The sequence below is a fragment of the Colobus angolensis genome, unplaced genomic scaffold (assembly GCF_000951035.1).
Source record: "Colobus angolensis palliatus isolate OR3802 unplaced genomic scaffold, Cang.pa_1.0 Scaffold49, whole genome shotgun sequence".
In the NCBI taxonomy this organism is placed as follows: domain Eukaryota; kingdom Metazoa; phylum Chordata; class Mammalia; order Primates; family Cercopithecidae; genus Colobus; species Colobus angolensis.
The window spans coordinates 8,922,226-8,943,688 of NW_012118376.1; the positions used below are offsets into that span (position 1 = coordinate 8,922,226).

Below are 21,463 nucleotides of genomic sequence, written 5' to 3' on the forward strand. Positions count from 1 at the left end.
ATAATTTTTTCTTGAGACAGAGTCTCGTTCTGTTGCACAGGTTGGAGTGCAGTGGCACGATCTCGGCTCACTGCAACCTCCGCCTCCGGGTTTAAGCAATTCTCCTGCCTCAGCCTCCCAAATAACTGGGACTACAGGTGTACACCACCATGCCTGGCTAGTTTTTTTGTATTTTAGTAGAGATGGGGTTTCACCATGTTTCCCAGTCTGGTCTCGAACTTCTGAGCTCAGGTAATCCACCTACCTCAGCCTCCCAAAGTATGGGATTACAGGCATGAGTCATCATGCCTGGCCAAAAATTAAAAAATTAACTGGGCCCGGTGGCATGCACCTGTGGTGCAGGCTACCTGGGAGTCTGAGGTGGGAGGATCACTTAAACCCAGGAGGTCAAGGCTGCAGTGAATTGTGATCATGCCACTCCACTCAGCCTGGGTGACAGAGTGAGACCCTGTCTCAAAAAAACAAACATACGAAAAACAAAAAACCCAGAACTATTTAATTCACTGATACTTTTTTTTTTTTTTTTTGAGACCGTCTTGCTCCGCCACCCAGGCTGGAGTGCAGTGGTCAGATCATAGCTCACTGCAGCCTCGAACTCCTGGGCTCAACCTATCCTCCCTCCTTGGCCTCCCAAAGTGCTAAGGTTACAGGTGTGAGCCACGGTGCCTGGCCTGGTTCATTGACACTTTAAATGAATAACATAAAGAAACCTGCTTACTTAAATGTATATTGTTCATACCCTAAAGTTGCCTGAAGTTCTAGTAGCACACTAGAAACAAGCTTGTGATGGACAGGGCAAGCAATGCCATACTGCTACTGGAAAGTAAGATCGTGCTTGGGAACACGATTCCACTTTGGAGCAGTAACCTCCCTCCCCTCTACTGACCCCTTAAGCCTTTGAGAAATGCTTGCTGAACTAAACTGAGAGAGGCTTGGGAGGGCCCCTACTTCACTGCAAATAAAAAACAAAACAGGATTTTAAAACCTTAATCTTCATCTTGCCAGGAAGCTTTAAAAATCCTTTGTTTCCTGATTTCCTTACCCTGAAACTGGCTTTGGTTTAACATTAGCTCATTCTAAAAACCACTAGCACTTAACTCACTATTCAAATAGCACACCCTTTAGATTGGATTAGGTGTGGAGGCTGCTAACCAGCCCTAGGGGAAGGTTATGAAAAGGAAAAGCTGTCCAACCATGGCTCTAGGTGGGACAGAAGCCAGATCACCTAGACGCAGAAAGCGTGCCTCACCACTCGGTCCCCAAATCTGCAAAAACATGAGTGGCAAGCAGAGTACCCTGAGGAAATGAAATTAAGCCAGGATATTTTTAGGGAACACATTTTGAAGTTAGTATTTATTCTGCTGTATTTCTTGCTGATTAGGATGCCATTTCTTCATCCTAATGAATTCCTATATATTTAGTCTTAAAAATGAATAATGGTATTAAACATTAGGGGGAGCTTTTTTGGCTTGAATAAATTTCTAGTTCTCTTTAACTTCTGTTTTCTTTTTTTTGACCCCCATAAAGACACATGGTTTAACTCCTAAATGTTTAACAATCCAGATCTCATGGCACTGAGGAAGCTGCTATGAGCTTGTTGATCCTCTGGATCTCAGCAGCAGCCCCAGCATCAACCTCAGATCTCCTGGTCAAAGTTGCTTTGGGCAGAGGGTCCATTATGAATTTGTTTTCTACGTAACATTTTTTCAAGGAAGAACTAATCATTTTTCTTACTTGCCCATCCCTCATTCTAAGACTTACCTTTTAATATAGAGACCCTGAAGAAATCAGAATATTTCCATATAGACATTTCATCTGCTTTAAATTTATTTTAATTAATTAATTAATTTTTGAGACAGAGTCTCGTGCTACTGCCCAGGCTGGAGCGCAGTGGTAACGATCTTGACCTCGGCTCACTGCAACCTCTGCCTCCTGGGTTCCAGTCATTCTCCTGCCTCAGTCTCCCAAATAGCTGGGATTACAGGCTTGCGCGACCATACCCAGCTATTTTTTTGCATTTTTAGTAGATATGGAATTTCGCCATGTTGCCCAGGCTGGTCTCAAACTCCTGACCCCTGGTAATCTACCCACCTTGGTCTCCAAAAATGCTGGGATTACAGGCGTGAGCCACCATGGCTGGCCTAAATTTTTTTTATTTTTATGGTCTTAACTTTTTCTTCTGCTCTTTTTGGATGAACCTTCCTGATCATCAGTTTGGAAAACTCTTATTGGGAAAAAAACCTTTTTTTTTTGAGACAGAGTCTCGCTCTGTTGCCCAGGCTGAAGTGCAGTGGCACGATCTCAGCTCACTGCCACCTCTGCCTCCCAGGTTCAAGCCATTCTCCTGCCTCAGCCTCCTGAGTAGCTGGGATTACAGGTATGCACCACCATGCCTGGCTAATTTTTGTATTTTTAGTAGAGATGGGGTTTCATCATGTTGGCCAGGCTGGTCCCAAACTCCTGGCCTCAAGAGATCCACCTCCTTTGGCTTCCCAAAGTGCTGGGATTATAGGCGTGAGCCACAGCACCTGTTCTCTATTGGGAAGAAATCTAAAACTACATATGAGACAAAGAATTAAATCCTCATTAGGCTTTTATGGGAAGGCTGCATTAGGCTCCAGAATGGGAAAGGCCACTCTTAGATAGTACTCTTGATGACAGACATGTCAAAGGAAAGGGGAAAATGGCCCAGCCCAGTGCCCCAGAGTAACATGACCATTCTTTGCTTCTAGCAAAAACTAGTCTAAGTAATGTTATGAATATAATTATTAACTTTTCAACTTAAAAATGGGCTGAATGAATATCTGTCAGGTTAGAAATAGAGAGAACGAAGGGAGGCTGAGGCAGGACAATCGCTTGAACCAGGGAGTTGGAGGTTGCAGTGAGCTGAGATCACGCCACAGCACTCCAGCCTGGTGACAGCGAGACTCCGTCTCAAACAAACAAACAAATAAAAAAGGGAAAAGAAATAGGGAGAACTAGCTATGTGTTTCAGTATGCATTTATTTCTCCAATTCTTGATTCTCTCTCCCTTTGAGTGTGTAATACAATAATGCACAGGCCCCTGACCTCAAACCCATACCATCACGTTCCATGCCCACATTAGATTCTGGCTTTTCTAGCTTATAATATAAACCTGCACAGCACTTAAAGCACAGCTTTCAGAATTTGTTGCTGTCTCTATGTGATCTTATCTTCTTTCTATTATTTCTTTTAAAAGTGATCTTACTTGCTTTTAAAAAATTACATTAATTAAAACAAAAAAAGAAGGCACCCCCTAGTATTAGACCAAACAACAGACAGGAAACTGAAGTTCAGAGAAAGCAAGCAATTTCCCCAGGATCACAGAGCTAGTAAGTAGCTGTAGCTGACCTAGTACTCAAATTTAGATTGTCTGATTCTAAAGTTCACTTGCTGGCTGCACACCTGTAATCACAGTGCTTTGGGAGGCCGAGGCAGGAGGATCACTTAAGACCAGCCCAGGCAACATAGTGAGACCTCTTCTTTACTAAAAATTATTTAGAAATTAACTGGCATGGTGGTGCATGCCTGTAGTCCCAGCTACTTGGGAGGTTACGGTGGGAGGATTGTTTGAGCCCAGGAGTTTGAGGCTGCCCTCAGCCTGGGTGACAAGGAAGAACCTGTCTCCCCCTCCAAAAAAACTATATAAATAAAATAAAGTTCATTTCCTCTTTGTCATGCTAGTCTGCCAATTCTTTCCTGCTATGAACTAGGAAGGACGCAGGTGAGAATTACACCCAGTGAAAAGGTGGAGGCCCTGATATTTTCTTTCTTTCTTTTTTTTTTTTTTTCTGAGTCAGGGTCTCACTCTGTCACCCAGGCTGGGGTGCGTTGGCGTGATATCAGCTCACTGCAACCTCTGCCTGCCAGGCTCAAGCCATTCTCCCACCTGAGCCTCCTGAGTAAGTGGGACTACAGGTGCGTGCCACCACACCTGGTCCTGATATTTTTGACAAAGTTTCTCATTGGTAAGTCCAATAGAAATTTGTTGATGAAGTCATGAAGTTCCCTCTTACAGAGGTCTTCTTTTAGAGTATCCACAGTGATCCATCTCCAGGAAAAGACGCCTCTAAAAGGATGCTCTTTGGCTTCAGCTCCCATATCTTGAAAGAGTAGAAGTTAACTGGATTGATATGATATCCAGTGGAGTCCTAGGAATGGGAGTTCTCATATCTGCTAAGGTTATTCCCGATTATTCTGGGACCTCTCAGTATCTCGGAGCCTACAATACACCCAGGACATTCTGAGCACCAACCTTCCAGGGCAGCTGGAAGAGGTACCCGGAAAGAGGTACCCTAGAACTGTCTGGCAGATGTTCCTAATCCTGCCCCACCTATGGAGCCTGCATCAGGTACATGCTTACCAAACAATGACCCTGACCACCCTATCATTTGGGGCAACTTCCTTCAACTGATCCAGGCCATTCAGGTTGACTATGTACTAATCCTACCTAGAGGGAACGCCCAGGTAGACCATAAATTCCACCCTGGCCAAAAATGACCTCCATTTCCACATCATTGCCACAATGCAGCCCAGTGAGACAGCCCTGTCCAGCCTAGTGCTGAGCAGTCAACATCTACAAAGTGTAGACTTTTAACCTCCTAAAGCAAACAGATTCTTCTCTTCCAACCCAAGGATGTTTGAAACACACTTTTTAATGTTAGTACTCCGGACTGGGCATGGTAGCTCATGCCTATAATCCCAGCACTTTGGGAGGCCAAGACAGGCAGATCACTTGAGATCAGGAGTTTGAGACCAGCCTGGCCAACACGGTAGAACCCCATCTCTACTAAAAATACAAAATTAGCCAGGCATGGTGGTGCATGCCTGTAGTCCCAGCTACTTGTCAACACATTTTCTAACAAACTGTATTAGTCAGGGTGTGAAGAAACCTGTAGCACTGCTGGAAGTCGAAATTGGTAAAACCTCTATTGGATCATTTGGCAATCAAAATAAAAAGATACATCCTTTTGATGCAGGAATTCACTTCTCAGGATTTATCCGTCAAGTGTACTTGTACATATATGGAATGAAGTACGTACCAGTATGTATTTGCATGTATAAGGTTATTCACTATAGTGTTGTTTTTAATAGTGAAAGACTGGGCCAGGTGTGGTGGCTCATGCCTGTAATCTCAGCATTTTGGGAGGCCAAGGCAGGTGGATCACCTGAGATTAGGAGTTCGAAGACCAACCTGGCCAATATGGTGAAACCCCATCTTTATTAAAAATACAAAAATTAGCTGGGTGTGGTGGCAGGTGCCTATAGTCCCAACTACTTGGGAGGCTGAGGCAGGAGAATCGCTTGAACCTGGGAGGTGGATTGCAGAGAGCCGAGATTGAGCCACTGTACTCCAGCCTGGGCGATAGAGCGAGACTCCATCTCAAAAAAAAAAAAAACACCTGAAAGACTGGAAACAACCTAAATGCTTATCATGGTTAAATAGTTATTATACATCCACATAATGCAATACTATACAGTTATAAAAAAAAATACAGAAACTCTTTACATATTATTAAGGAAACATCTTAGAAATGTAAAGTGAAACAAACAAGGGCTAGAATGTGTGTAGCATGCTACCATTTGTGTAAAAGGGAAGGGAGAGCAAGTAACACAGGCAGGGGAACAGGGAAGCTGGGGTATAGAAATGAGATGATTTTGTATTATAGAACCTTTTGAATTTTCAACCAAGTAAATATGCACTCTTTTCAGAGAAACAAATCCAAAGATTGAATTCTCAACTCCTTGCTAAGAAATAATGTCTAGTATCTCAAAAAATGAGGGTAAAATTTTCAATGACAGTAAAATTATGATTATTAAAATAATTACATATATGTAAATAATGATAACAGCATCTCACTGAGTCCTCTCAGCAAATCTGCTGAGGTAGGAATTATTACTATTGCAATCTCACAGATGAAGAAATGAAGGCATAGAAAGGTTAAATAATTTGTCTACTGCCACACAGTTGGTAAACTGTAGGATAGAAATTCCCCAACACTACAAAATTTGGCATCTCTAAAAAAAAGTATTATTGGCTGGGTACGGTGGCTCACGCCTGTAATCCCAGCACTTTGGGAGGCCAAGGCAGGCAGATCATGAGGTTAGGAGATCGAGGCTATCCTGGCTAACATGGTGAAACCTCGTCTCTACTAAAACCACAGAAAATTAGCAGGGCATGGTGGTGGGCTCCTGTAGTCCCAGCTACTCCGGAGGCTGAGGCAGGAGAATGGTGTGAATCCAGGAGGCGGAGCTTGCAGTTAGCTGAGATCACGCCACTGCACTCCAGCCTGGATGACAGAGAGAGACTCCGTCTCAAAAAAAAAAAAAAAAAATATATATATATATATATATATATTAGTAGTAGTAGTAGTATTAATTTATTTTGTAACTGTCCTGTGACTATAGTAAAAAAAATTGGCATCTGAAAGCAAGGGGAGAAGGATACAAAGAACAGCACAGAACTTCAAACACAAGTGAAGAAAGTTTGGGAGAATCACTTTCCCCAAAAGGGAAATGATCTCGAGGATGTGATCTCGGCTTACTGAAACCTTCACTTCCCAGATTCAAGTGGTTCTCATGCCTCAGCCTCCCGAGTAGCTGGGATTACAGGCGCGTGCCACCATGCCCGGGTAATTTTTGTATTTTTGGTGGAGACACGGTTTCACCATTTTGGCCAGGCTGGTCTTGAAATCCTGGTCTCAAGTGCTCCGCCCTCCTCAGCCGCCCAAAGTGCTGGGATTATAGGTGGGAGCCACCACGGCTGGCCAACAGCTACATTTCACAGATGTATGATACTACTATGTAGATAAATAGACCTAAAAGAAAAGTATTAATAAATCTAAAGTATAATGTGAAGTAAACTTTATTCTTACCATTTTCCTTTTTGATGACAATGATGGCTCATTTATCTGGAACAAAAAGAGTTCAAATAGTTTTTCAAAGGCATGTGAGGCTACTTTACAAATATTTTCATCCATTTGCATTTATAGCTCAATCTCAATTTTAAGAGGTCGATCCCCTACTTGATGGGTGTTTCTCATCCTCTTTTTGCCTAGGTTTTGAAGGGCCAGTGGAGAACTGAGAAGAGGAATAACGGTAATTCCCTGTCAATCAGGGGCATACAGAGGAGTAGGGAATATGGGGATGGTGGAAACTGTTAGATAAACCACTCTGAATTACCCTCAAATTTTATTTATTCTTGCCTCCCATTACTTTGCATGATTAAAGAGTTAGGACAATTACTCTATAAAATTAATAGAAAAAAGCCCTAGGCTATTACATCTTCTAACCTTTAGAAAGTTATAGCAACATACAGACAGGCACAACTTTCAATATCAGGTGACTGAAGTCTAATTAGGCATTATGAAAAGTCTCATAGACGTAAGTTTTTGTTAAGAAAGGAAGAAGAAATAAAAGTATTATGTTGATCATTCTATTCACACAGAATTTTCAAATATTAACATTTAATAACTTATGCAACTAGCATAAAATTATGAGGAAGTATGTGAGTTTCACTATCTGGATTTCATATTGATTAGAATTAAAATTTTTTACTTTGTACACAGAGATGTACATTTGAGAAATAAACTGTAACTTTAAGAACAAAAATTTAATACATGTGAAGATTTGCTACACAAAAAAAAGTAAGAAATATGCTTAACATGCTAAGACAACTTTTTAGAAATAACTTGAATCTATGTAGAGTTCTAGCAAGATAAATTATTTTGTGACAATCAAGCTAGGCAAGGTGGCTTATGCCTGTAATCCCAGTACTTTGGGAGGCTGAGGGGAGAGGAGTGCTTGAGGCCAGGAGTTTGAGACCAGCCTGAGCAACATAGCGAGACCCTGTCTCTACAAAAAAATTAAAATACATATATATAGAGAGATCACATGGACACATGTCAAAGTTCTTTGTATAACATGTAGGTACTTGTTATAAAACTATTTTTTTCCACCAAGCACAGTGGCTCATACTTATAATCTTAACACGTTGGGAGGCTGAGGCAGGGTTGCTTGAGCCCAGAAGTTCGAGACCAGCCTGGGTAACATAGTGACACCCTGTCTCTACAAAAAATATTAAAAAAATAGCTAGGTGTGGTGGTGTATGCCTGTAGCCCCAGCTGCCTGGGAGGCTGAGGCAGGAAGATTGCTTGAGCCTGGGAGGTCAAAGCTGCAGTGAGCCATGATTGTGCCACCGTATTGCAGGCTGGGTGACAGAGTGAGACCCTCCCTCAAAATAAACCATCATCATCAACAACAAAACGATTTGTTTCACATTCCACTAGGTGTAAAAAGAAAATTTAAGGCTGGGTGCGGTGGCTCACGCCTGTAATCCCAGCACTTTGGGAGGCCAAGGCGGATGGATCACCAGAGGTCAGGAGTTCAAGACCAGCCTGGCCAATATGGCGAAACCCCATCTCTACTAAAACACAAAAATTAGCTGGGCATGGTGGTGTGTGCCTGTAATCCCAGCTACTGGGGGGCTGAGGCAGGAGGATTGCTTGAACCTGGGAAGCGGAGGTTACAGTGAGCCGAGATTGTGCCACTGCACTCCAGCCTGGGCAACACAGTGAGACTCCGTCTCAAAAAAGAAAAAAAAAAAAAATTAAAAACACCAAAAGACGGGCCAGGAATGGTGGCTCACACCTGTAATTCCAGCACTTTGGGATGCCAAGGCAGGTGGATTACTTGAGTCCAGGAGTTTGAGACCAGCCTGGACAACATGGCAAATACTCATCTTTAAAGAAAAGAAGAAAATTTAAAAAATTTTAAAACCAAAGGGCTATTTGTTGTTATGCATCAGATTCAAGCGAAATATTAAAAACAAAATACATATGTCAGTGTGTGCTGTTATAAGGACAGGATTTAATTTTTATTTATAGTTTTGCCCAATATATACCATGTGCAACTGTACAGTATCTAAGAAGTCTTAGGAAAAGTGGAAAAGCAAAAATTCACAATATAGTTAACTTAAAATTACAAAAGAAATTTAAGGGCCGGGCGCGGTGGCTCAAGCCTGTAATCCCAGCACTTTGGGAGGCCGAGACGGGCGGATCACGAGGTCAGGAGATCGAGACCATCCTGGCTAACACGGTGAAACCCCGTCTCTACTAAAAATACAAAAAACTAGCCGGGCGAGGTGGCAGCGCCTGTAGTCCCAGCTACTCGGGAGGCTGAGGCAGGAGAATGGCATGAACCCGGGAGGCGGAGCTTGCAGTGAGCTGAGATCCAGCCACTGCACTCCAGCCTGGGCAACAGAGCGAGACTCCGTCTCAAAAAAAAAAAAAAAAAAAAAAAAAAAAAAGAAATTTAAGGTAAATACTGAAAATTTCAGTGGCATAGGAGAGTCTACTACACACATCGCCTTGGAAGAAAGCAAAGTATCAACTTACTTCAGAGAATAATGTAGCCAGTGGAACATACTCTAACATTTGCTACTGTTCAGCCAAAATAATTTTAGGTAGGGCTTTTATATAATCTCATCCTTCAGTGATTATTATTTTATTCTTATTGTTCTCATTATTATTTATTCTCATTATTATCCTATTAAGTTATAGAAATATAAAAACAACGTAGGACTTCCATTCTCATTTTGGACCATACGTCTTCCCCAAATAAAGACAAATTATCAAAACCACTGGGCAAGTTTTCACAGAGTATATTCATTACAATTCAATCTCTCAATACTTAAAAAATTTAAACATGGTTTACCATATTCTTATTTGGCTTTATTCAACTCACTGGGAGAAAGTAAATCATAACATTTAAATGAAATTTAGGAGTCTTTATTAAGTTTTACCATATTAAAGAATTAAGATTGTTCTCAAACTTACTTTAATGATGAGACACTTATTTTACTGAGTATATTCTTCTTCTTTATAAAAATTCAGTAGCTGTGTCTTTCCCTTAAGCTTCAGACAGACATCATAATGCAGCCAACAAACTCTATATTACACATCTGGTGTCTACTTGCAATGTTATATAACAGCCAAACGCCAGAGTGGGTTATCCCAGTCAAAGCATACCAGATACTGCACTAGGACTTTTGAATCTCAGACCATTAAAAAAAAGAAAGAAAGAAAGAAAAGAAAAGATTTCTATGAAAGCTTTCTGTTTTGAGCACTATACTTTTTTTTTTAACAAGGGAGCAAATAAATAACAGAAAAAACAAACATACACACACAAATGAGGGATTATGAAATCACTTACCTCTTGTTGTTCCATATATTCTCTGTGTCTCCGAGCTGCCTCATGCCTCCACAACTTCAGGCAAACCAAAGCACTAATGAGATAAACTATCATGGTAACAAACAGGAAGATCATTGCAGCTATCTGTCCTCCTTCTACCCGGCAGAACACTGCGTTCACTGGTGTATTAAATAACGGATAGTAGCAGAGGCCACCTCGGTTGGTATCATTCACATAGACTATGGCTGCGGCCATATACAAAATAAACAAGGCAACGTTAATTCCAAATTCAGTTAGGGGCCACCAATTAGAGTCCAGAAGAATGGTCCGGTAATACATGGACATTCCAAGAACCAGAATAATAATGGTGGTGATCCAAGCTAATCCAGCAACCACAAGTATAAAAGGGGTCTTAGGGCCACTGTAGTAATAGCCCCCATACATACTGCCCAGTCCACCAACGCCTCCCATGCCATACGGTTGTGAATATCCAAACAAGTTGTACCACTCACTGTCCTTGTGAATGTAAGCTGTGACACAAGCAAAGACGCCGGCCCCCAAAAGCAGCTCTACCACCCCCAGTATTCTCAGCAGGCCTGCCCACGACTTCATGTAGGAGTACCTCAGGTTATACTCCTCCACCTTCTCACTGTATGTTCGAACTGTTTGTGTGTGTCGGTCTAGAGATCCATAGGGATCCTGGGGAAACACCGCGTCAGCCTCTTTCTGGGAACTAAAGGTTCCTCCTGACCCTCCGTAGGGATCTTTGCAGGAGTTGGGGGGTGAATGGTGGTTTGGTCTTGCTGGAGAGGCTGGTGGTGAACACTCCACTCCATCGGAGATGTATCTGATATCAGACACCGGCTTATCCCATTCGGGGTCCTTTTTCTTCCCTCTGAAGAAGTTCTTCCAGGAGTCAGGGACAAAGCGCCTTACCGGTTTGAGATCTGGCGCTACAGCTGGTTCCTCTGTGTCACTTGAGTAGAAGTCTGGCCCAAATGGTGGCTGTAATGGGAGAGGGGGTGGTGGCAAGGGATCAGCGCTCACAGCCCGCTCACTGTCGTGAAGAGTTGGATGGGTTCTTATGGTGCTATCTTGATAGGGCAGGTCGCTTGGGACCGCATCATAGTGCCTGTCCCGATTCCTGGATCTTCCATCATTTGATGACATTTGTGATTTTCACACCTGTGGCCAAATTTAAAGTTATCACTTATGATTAGTTACTTATCCTCTCAATGATGCTGATTTTATTCATGTAGTAGCAAAAACTATTTAGGAGACCAACAGGATCATGTCTAATTATTATGATATACAAAAATGATAAATATGAGACTGGGCATGGTGGCTTGTGCCTGTAATCCCAGCACTTCGGGAGGCCAAGACAGGCAGATCATTTCAGGTCAGGAGTTTGACACCAGCCTGACCAACATGGTGAAACACTATCTCTACTGAAAATACAAAAACTAGCCAGGCGTGATAGCATGCACCTGTGATCCCAGCTACTCGGGAGGCTGAGATATAGATCGCTTGAACCCAGGAGGCAGAGGTTGCTGTGAGCCAAGATTGCGTCACTGCACTCCAGCCTGGGTGGCAGGGCTAGACCCTATCTCAGAAAAAAAAAAAAAAAGAGACACATATGTATATTTTAACACTATAGATTTTCTATATTTTAAACAATTATATTACTTAGGGATACAGTCATCATTCTATGCCATTTAAATGCAATCAAGATTTAAAATGTTAGGCTGGGCATGACGGCTCATGCCTGTAATCTTAGCACTTTTGAGAGGCCAAGGAAGGAGGATCACTTAAGGCCAGGAGTGGAAGACCAGCCTGGCAACATAGCGAGACATGTATCTACCCAAAAAATTTTAAAAAATTAGCCGTGTGTGGTGCTGTGCCCAGTCTCAGCTACTTGGGAGGCTCAGGTAGAGGAAAGAATCACCTGACCCCAGGAGTTTGAGGTTACAGTGAGCTCTGACTGCACCAGCGTACTCTAGCCTGGGTGACACAGCGAGTCTCTGTCTCTAAAAAGGGGGGAAAAAAAAAAAGAAATGAAAACTGAAATATTTATAAATGTAATTTATCTGTGAGACCTCTTAAACAATAAAATAAGGAACAAAAGTGACAAAACTTTAACAAAACAGAACACGAACACACTCCCAAGTAGAGTCATTTCCTCAAACATCTATATCAAAATACTGAGCATTTGAGTGTAGCGAAATTTGATGGGTCAGCAAATATTCTTCATTTTCACTTGGAATAGCCTAGGAGAGGCAGTCTGTTAAAACAAAGGGAGTGCACAGCCCTTCCCCTTCCTAAATCAACAAAGTTATTTTAGAGGACTTGCTTCTTCCAGTCTCAAATATCAACAATGTAAACTAGATGTAAAAAAATTGAATCTCAGAGACAACAATCACCAAAGGCTAAGGCTCCCCCAAGGCACAATAGAGAATGGCAGCAATGACCATTAATATTACTTTTTCCAGAGCAATTCAGGTGACTTACTGTTCCCAAGGAGAGACTCAAGTATCTCAGAAGGTCTTTATCCACTTCAAAAATAAAGCAGAAAATGCACTTTTACTAAGCCTATTGATTCATGAAATCAGCGCTCTGCACCCACCATACACAGGAAGAAGAAAACCATTTGCGAATTAACTACTAGGGTTAAGGTATGCCGAATTGCTCTCTCAAATTGTTTATAAATATTTTGCTTGAAGAATTAAACAATTTTTTTTCATTCACACCCTGCCAAGTCTCATTATTGAAGACTTAAACTGGGCACATGGTATTGTACTATCTGACACTACGGTCTCGAAATGAAAATGGACAACCCCATCTTTTTTGTTATTGTTTTACTTATTTATTACTTATTTATTTATTTAATATTTTAAAGACAGGGTCTCACTCTGTTTCCCAGGCCAGAGAGTAGGGGCACAATCATAACTCACTGCTGCCTCAGCCTCCTGAGTAGCTGGGACTACAGGCGCATGCCACCATACCCAGCTAATTCTTTTTTTTTTTTTTTGAGACTCACTCTGTCGCCCAGGCTGGAGTGCAGTGGCGCGATCTCGGCTCACTGCAAGCTCCGTCTCCCGGGTTCACGCCATTCTCCTGCCTCAGCCTCACGAGTATCTGGGACTACAGGTGCTCACCACCATGCTCGGCTAATTTTTTCTATTTTTAGTAGAGACGGGGTTTCACCGTGTTAGCCAAGATGGTCTTGATATCCTGACCTCGTGATCCGCCCGCCTCAGCCTCCCAAAGTGCTGGGATTACAGGTATGAGCCACCACGCTCGGCTGCTAATTCTTTAACATTTTTAATAGACATTAAGTATCACTGTGTTGCCTAGGCTGGTCTTGAACTCCTGGGCTCAAGCGATCCTCCTGCCTTGGCCACCCAAAGTGCTGGGATTACAAGCATTAGCCACTGCACCTGGTCTGATAACCCCATCTTTATACTGTTGAACAGTTTGGAAATTCCTAAGGCTTTATTTTATTTTACTTTGGAAAACAAAGACCCTTCATTTAACCTGCCTTGCACCAGGCATGTTGAAGGTACACTGGTGGACAAACCAGACTGAAATCCTTGCCTTCATGATGCTTTAACTGGGGGAGTGCCGGGCGGATTGACAGATGATAAATGAAATATACAGTATGCTAAAGAACAAAGTTGAGAAATGGGGTAAAGACTGCAATGGGGACAGGATGTTACAATCTTAAACCGAGTGACCAGGGAAATCTTCATAGAGAAAGGGACATCTGAGTGTAGAACTGAAGGTGAAGGAGGAAGCCAGGCCATTATCAGGGACAAGCGTTCGGGCAGACGGAACAGCTAGCGCAAATGCCCTGAGGCAGGAGTGACTGGTATGTTCAAGAAATATTCAGGCATGGAGGCTACTGTGGCAGCAGCAAAGTGGGTAAGAAGGTGAATAGTAGAACTGAGGCCATCTGAATCATGTAGGGCCTTGAAAACCACTGGAAAGAAAGGACTTTGTTTTTTGCTGGGAGTGAGATGAGAAGCCACTGGAGGATTCTGAATAGAGGAGTGACATGATTTGACTTATTTTAACAGTATCACTATGGATGCTGTGTTGAGAGTACACTCCAGAAGGCAAGAGGTAAAACAGGAAGACTGGCTAGGCCATTGAAATAATCCAGTGGATCACTGAGATAGTGAGAAGAGGTCAAATGCTAGATAGGTATTTAAAATTTTTATTATAGAAATTTTCAAATATAATAAAAAGAAAGAATAGCATTATGAACCCTTGTGTACCCACATCCAGCTTCTACATTTATCAATTTATGGCCAAACTTGTTTCATTTATACTCCCTATACTATTTCCTCTGCTGATAAGAGTCCTCTGAAGTAAACCCCAGACATCTGATCATTTTATCTGTCTATACATCATTCTCCACCCCTCCCGCTTAGCCTTGGGGAGCAGCAGACTGAAGAGTGTTTCAGATGCGTTAAAAATCCAGGAAGAGATGTAAGGGGGCAAGCAAGGCACAGAGAGTATGTACAGACTGGAGACAAGAGAATGGGGTGGAACCCCAGGGTCTTCTAATAGGGCACTCTGACCTTAGAGGATTAATTCTGATGGCCCCAGCAGGGTGCCCAGGCAAAGCGGTTCTGTATATTATAACAATCATTTATTTTTGTACCTTTCTATTTCTTTCTCTAAAAATGTAAGTTCTAGAAATGCTACTACGACTCTAGTTTTTGAAACACATTCCTAAGAAATGTAGAAGCAAAAGCACAACAAATGATTTTAGCAAGTTTTACACAGCATTTAGAGGATACACTATGCTTAATTCAACTCACTGGTAAAAATAAGATTCACTGTAATGGATTTAACTCTTCACCTGTGAAGTGGCTTATTTGAATCAAATCACCTTATCCATTTTTAAATAAAAAATATGCAATTATTACAAAGTTGTGGAAAAGCAAGTTAATGTGATTTTTAGAAGGGAATGGTTAGCTGTATTTCATTACATCTTAAATATCTGGATACCCCTAATGTCTTTCAGGATGTCACTGAGAGTCCGTTCTGGTCCCGCAGGCCGCGGCAGCGTGTGTCTTTGTCCTGCTCAGGCCCCGGATTCTTAACTCCACTCTGGTACACTCATCTTGGAAAGCTGCGGCAGCGGCAGGAGAAATGACTCCCCCAGCTAAGTGTCACAAGAATCATGCCTGCTCACCTTTCCACAAACAGAACCACCGGTTTACCTGGCTTAAAAGTTTTGCTGGACCCAAGAAAGGGGTAGATTTCGGATACTTCTGCGCTTCCAAGGGATCAGGAAAAGCTCTGCGGTTCTAACTAACCCACGACTGCCCGGGGGTAGCGAGCATTTTCGCTGTGGGGTATCCCCCGCGCCAGCCTCTGGGCGCCCGGTCCCACAAATCTCATTGTGTCCTCGGCTCTGCCCGCGCCGACTGGGCGTTCGTCTTCGCGTTTCTGTCTGAAACCCACTGTCTTTGGAGATTCCGCCCCAACGAGGCCGAAACTAAGCCGGGAGACCTCCCAGGTCAGGAGCACCGGGATCGCCCCAAGGTGCGCCTCCAGCCCCGCGCCCGGAAGGACGGCGGCTCGGCCGCACCTGCGTCTGCAGAGCGAAACCCGGCAGGAGGCGGGCCTCCCCGGATCCCTGGCTCCGGCCTCCCCCGCGGGCTATGGCAGGCTGAGCGCGGCCGAGCGCGGGCACCCCTCGGTCCCCGCACACCTGGGCTGGGGGCCGCCGGGCCCTCCTCTCCCGGTCACGTGGCCCCACCCCGGCCCCACTTACCTGCGCAGTCGCCAGAAAGAGCGCGCACGCCGCCCGGGACTCTGAAACCGGTATCGGACCCCCGGGGCGGGGCCGGGGGCGGGGCCGGGCGGGACAAGCCCAGCTTGCCTGCCCAGCTCTGCCCCGCCCGGCTCTACGGCCCGACTCCCACTCTGGACCCAGGCTGCTTGGTGCCACCGGCCGGCACCTCGCGGCAATGACTACACACGAGGCTCTTTTGGAAAGATAGTTACAGTTCTCATCGCAACTTTGCCATCCTCTTCCCTATCTTTTGAAAAGTTTGACACGGGGTGAGGGAGATTCGTGCACTGTGCCTAAGGATCCAAGGCAGACAGTGCATGCTAGGTAATGTTAAAAGACAGGAGAAACAAAATGAAATTCAACATTTTAATTGTGATATAAATTATGTAAATACTTTCCAAAAAGTATCTAAGATATTCCACTGTACAACACATCAAAACTATATCTGAAAGCTGAAGACAATGAAGTGTAAATAAGGCACACAGTTTACACTCTTAATTGCATCCTAAACTGTTATATAGTTCATATTTACAACCCCCATAACGTTTTTGCATCCTGAATTAGTCCTTCACATTTTGATATTTGGCATAATGTTGAAACACACTTTATACACACTGACCGCTCCTTAAACCACTCACAGATTTAATAAATACTACAGAAAAAATTCAGAGATTTGAAGGCTTGATCTTCTATTTACTTCAAGATGACAGAAAAGTAGGTTTCTTGTGATGAAATACTACAAGAATGAAGAATTAACAAACTGTTGTGTAATTCATCAGAAAAGCATATTAACTCTGCTGAAGTACCACTGAATGAAAAATGAATCTGTGAAGTAGGAATCAGATTAGCAGGCTGGCTTCTATGTCCCATCACTCTCATAGTCTTCTATTATTATGTTTTCTTCCATGTCTCCTTGGGCTGAAAAGGGCTGGGGCTGGCTAGCAGGCAGTTCACTGGCACTATTCTGACTCAAAGGAAGAGACCAGGTTTCCAGCGCAGTGGCTTGAGTGGGTTCACCCAGAGATTCCTCTACAGAAAGTCCTCCATTAAGCTGGGCTTCATCTCCGCTGTCAGGGTCTATCATTCCATGTTCCCTGTCAGTCAGGGCTTCCATTTTCAATCTGTCACATTCATTGCAGGCATTAACAAGAACCAAAGGAGGAGATTTTTAAATTACATCATGAGTGTGATGATTATGAAGCCATCTTTCTTTCATTTACCTACATTGTGCTGTTCAGCTAGTCCCTTTAACCACAAAAACAAAACTACAAGGTAAATGACAAACTGTGAATAAGTTCCTACAGCTTAAAATACAAAAAGGAGCTGAACACGGTGGATCATGCCTGTACTATCAGCACTGTGGGAGGCCGAGGGAGGCAGATCACTTGAGGCCAGGAGTTCAAGACCAGCCTGGACAACATGGCAAAACCCCATCTCTACTGAAAATAGAAAAACTAGCCAGCTGTGGTGGCACGCGTCTGTAATCCCAGCTACTCAGGAGGCTGAGGCAGGAGAATTGTCTGAACCCAGGAGGCGGAGGTTGCAGTGAGCCAAGCTAGTGCCACACTGAACTCCAGCCTGGGTGGCGACAGAGCAAGACTCTGCCTCAGGGGGAGAAAAAAAAAAAGAAACCAATCCAAACCACAAGAAAACACCTAAAAATAAAAAGAAATAATGTCTTCAGTAAAGATTTTTTCTTTTTTTTATTGAGACTGTCTTGCTCTATCACCCCAGCTAGAGTGCAGTGGTGCAATCTCAGTTTACTGCAACCTCTGCCTCCCAGGTTCAAGCGATTCTCCTGTCTCAGCCTCTGGAGTACCTGGGATTACAGGCAGGCACCACCACGCCCAGCTAGTTTTTGTATTTTTAGTAGAGATGGGGTTTCACCATGTTGGGCCAGGCTGGTCTCGATCTCCTGACCTCAGATGATTCACACACCTCAGCCTCCCAAAGTGCTGGGAGAGCCCGGCCTACTGCTGTCATCTTCTAAACTGGCAAAGATACTTTTAAAACCCAGTGGTGGCAAGGGTTAGGAGAAAAGAATATATTGATACACTGTAAGTGGACATAAAATTGGAAAAATTTTCTTGCCAACAATTTGGCAATAAAGAAGAAAAGCCTCAAAAGGTATATACCTATTGATCCAGCAATTTCATTTGTAGAAATTCATCCTAAGTAAATAGTATTTGAAGTGCATGATGACTTATCTACAAGGCTAGGATAGTAAAAGTTGAAAAGAAGCTAAATGGGCAAAAATAATGTATAGGTTGAATTACAGGAAATTAAACATCTATTAAATATTAAGTACTAATATTTAATAAATACTAAATACTAAATATATTCATGATGGTTTTAAATATGGTCTACATAAATAAAAGACAGTACCAGTCACTGTAATATATACCATTGAAAATACTGCCTCTCGTGGCCAGACGCAGTGGCTCACGCCTGTAATCCCAGCACTTTGGGACACCGAGGTGGGTGGATCATGAGGTCAGGAGATCAAGATCATCCTGGCGAACACAGTGAAACCCCGTCTCTACTAAAAAAAAAAAAAAAATTAGCCGGGCGTGGTAGCAGGTGCCTGTAGTCCCAGCTACTGGGGAGGCTGAGGCAGGAGAATGGCGAGAACCTGGGAGGCGGAGCTTGCAGTAAGCCAAGATCACGCCACTGCACTCCAGCATGGGAGATAGAGCGAGACTCCATCTAGAAGAAAAAAAAAAAAAAAAGAAAATACTGCCTCTCAAGTCACATCAAGTAGGTAGTTGACCAATAATAAAATAGTGAAGATTCTCATTCAGTTTAGGCTTGTGTAAAAGTAATTACTTTTGCAGCAACCCAATACAACTCAGGAGCAAAAATACAATAGAAGATACTTGTCTTTATTTGTCTTTATTTTGATGCCATAAACTTAGGGGGTTGGGGAAAGGAGCCATCAAGGAGATCTGGTCCTGCTTTCATTCAGAAGGATGTGAGAAGAAAAGCAATGTTTATGAAATGTATAAGCCCTGATCACATCCCAGTGGGACAATGCTTCAAGATCCATCCATCATGGTCTTTCTGTGATAGGAAAGATGGGCTCCGCATAGCTAAGCCAGTATACAGAAAAAAACATTAACACTACAAAGGCCTTAATGAATCTTTGAGGGTAGAGAGGGGGAAAAAGCTCACATCACAAGAGTTTTCCATTTGGGACCAGAAATAGGAGAAAAGGTAGGAGGAGTCAGAGGTGCCATTTCTATCACTTGCTTTTGTCCATGCATCCAGTAAGCAAGGTTTTTAAATCTTTTTTTTTTTTTGAGATGGGTTTTTGCTTTTGTTGCCCAGGCTGGGGTGCAATGGTGTAATCTTGGCTCAATGCAACCTTGACCTCCCAGGTTGAAGCAATTCTCCTGCCTCAGCCTCCTGAGTAGCTGGGATTACAGGAATGTGCCACCACACCTGGCTAAATTTTGTATTTTTAGTAGAGATGGGGTTTCACCATGTTGTTCAGGCTGGTCTTGAACTCCTGATCTCAGGTGATCCACCTGCCTCGGGCTCTCAAAGTGCTGGGATTACAGGCATGAGCCACCACCACGCCCAGCCATTTTTAAAATCTTTAAACAATTCCTGAGTGCTTAATTCGATCTTACAAATAAGCTAAGTCAAACTGAAGTATACGTTTTGTGTTAACCACTGATAATGGCACAGAAGCTACTTTCCAATAAAATGAATCATATATATATACACACACACACACACACACACACACATATACACACATCTATTTTTTGCTTGTCTAAATTTTCTAAAATAAGAATATATCAAGGACACTGCTCCTTTCTGAGGCAGTTCCTAGTCATTGCAGGTCTTCAAGCATAGGCTAAGAACATCTCTCGACAGGAAGCTGGAAAGGGGTTTCTAGATTTGTTGAATTGGAGGATTTTAAAGATTCCTCTGCCTTTGTGATTCCCTGATTCCATTTAATCTGGTACAGTCCATTGGAAGTGGGTGAAAATATGCTTTATATTTAAGAAAAGGAAGGGTCTATAATATAATTATGTTTATAAATTACCAGGTACAGTATGTCTTTCTTGGATGTTACAGATAACAGTTCAGTACTGAACACATTCAGATGCAGATAACAGTTCAGTACTGAACATATTCAGTAGACATTTCATTATCAGCTTTTTGGAAATTGAGATGATCAGCTTACCTTCCAAAGTGTCGCTTCAGAGGGAGCCTTCCAATATCTTGGATAAAAGAAATCTGAGCTGAAACAGATTTTTTAAAAGTTGTAAACAATTTTTCAAAGAAAATATACAAATGGCCAATAAGCACATGAAAAGATGTGCTTATTGTAATCTTTAGAGAAATGCAAATCCAAGCCATAGTGAGATACCAATTCACATCTATTAAGGATGACTGTTATAAAAAACCAGAAAACAAGAAGTATGGGTAAGGATGTGGAGAAAATGGAACCCTTGTGCATTGCTCGTGGGAATGTAAAATGGTGTAGCTGCTGTGGAAACCAGTATAGTGGGTCCTCAAAAAATTAAAAATAGAATTACTGTATGATCTAACAATTCCACTTCTGCGTATATACCCAAAAGAATTAAAAGCAGAGTCTCCAAAAGATATTTGTATGCCCATGTTCATATCGGCATTAATAATCATCAATGGGTGGAAGCAACTCAAGTGTCCGTCAACAGATGAATGGATAACCAAATGTGGTATATACATCTAATTGAGTATTACTCAGCTTTAAAAAGGACACATGCTGTAACACAAATGAACTGTGATAACATCATTCTAAGTGAAACCAGTCACAAAAGAACAAATATTGTATGATTCCACTTATATGAAGTATTTAGAGTCATAAATTCATAGAGACAGAAAGTAGAATGGTGGCTGCCAGGGGGAAGGGAAAAGGGGAATTAATGCTAATAGTTATAGAATTTCAGTTTTGCAAGAACCAAAAGTTTCGCAAACTGGTTGCAGAACAAGGTGGATATACTTAACACTACTGCACTGTAAAATTCAAAATGGTTAAGATGATAAACTTTATGCTTTGTATACTTAATCACAATTAAAAATTCATAAAGAAAAAGAATGACATAGTCAACTTTCAGGATGACAGCATAAGCTCTTGTGTATCCACTCCCAGAGATAAGCAAAATTGGTGAAAACTCTTAAAAATCAATCATTTAAAGTCTCTGGAAATTGTCCTAATAGCATACAGCAAATGAGAAAAGATCTATTCAAGAAAATCAAACAGGAAGAATCTGAGGAATCTGAGCCACTCCCATTCTCTCCTTCCTATTCCCAATTCTGAGTTGAGAGGGCTCAGCTTGATGAACATTTCATTCCAGGTGGGTGCAGCCAAGAACTAACGACTCCTTCCTACTGGAGTGCAGCAGGGTGATTGGGGCTTCCTTTCTCCACCCAGCCCTACTCACAGGA

General features: G+C 42.5%; 2 protein-coding genes across 4 annotated transcripts in view; both read right to left on the bottom strand.

Moving 5' to 3' along the window:
* Positions 1–16,060, bottom strand: part of MARVELD2 (MARVEL domain containing 2) — a 37,362-nt gene extending 21,302 nt beyond the window's left edge. The window contains exons 1-4 of one of the 3 annotated variants that reach the window (XM_011959325.1): positions 16,001–16,024; positions 12,214–12,239; positions 10,234–11,795; positions 6,897–6,932 (exon numbers count right to left, since the gene is read on the bottom strand). In XM_011959325.1, coding sequence (XP_011814715.1) covers positions 6,897–6,932; positions 10,234–11,382 — 1,185 coding nt within the window. In that variant the 5' untranslated portion in view covers positions 11,383–11,795; positions 12,214–12,239; positions 16,001–16,024. Of the gene's footprint in view, positions 1–6,896; positions 6,933–10,233; positions 11,796–12,213; positions 12,240–16,000 lie in introns of all 3 variants that reach the window. The other 2 variants (XM_011959324.1, XM_011959326.1) reach the window with 2 other exon arrangements.
* A 315-nt stretch (positions 16,061–16,375) lies between these two features.
* The window catches only part of RAD17 (RAD17 homolog (S. pombe)), a 65,444-nt gene continuing 60,356 nt past the window's right edge, over positions 16,376–21,463 (bottom strand). The window contains exons 14-15 of the mRNA XM_011959364.1: positions 20,217–20,274; positions 16,376–17,142 (exon numbers count right to left, since the gene is read on the bottom strand). Of these exons, the coding sequence (XP_011814754.1) occupies positions 16,881–17,142; positions 20,217–20,274 (320 nt within the window). The 3' untranslated portion in view covers positions 16,376–16,880. The remainder of the gene's footprint in view (positions 17,143–20,216; positions 20,275–21,463) is intronic.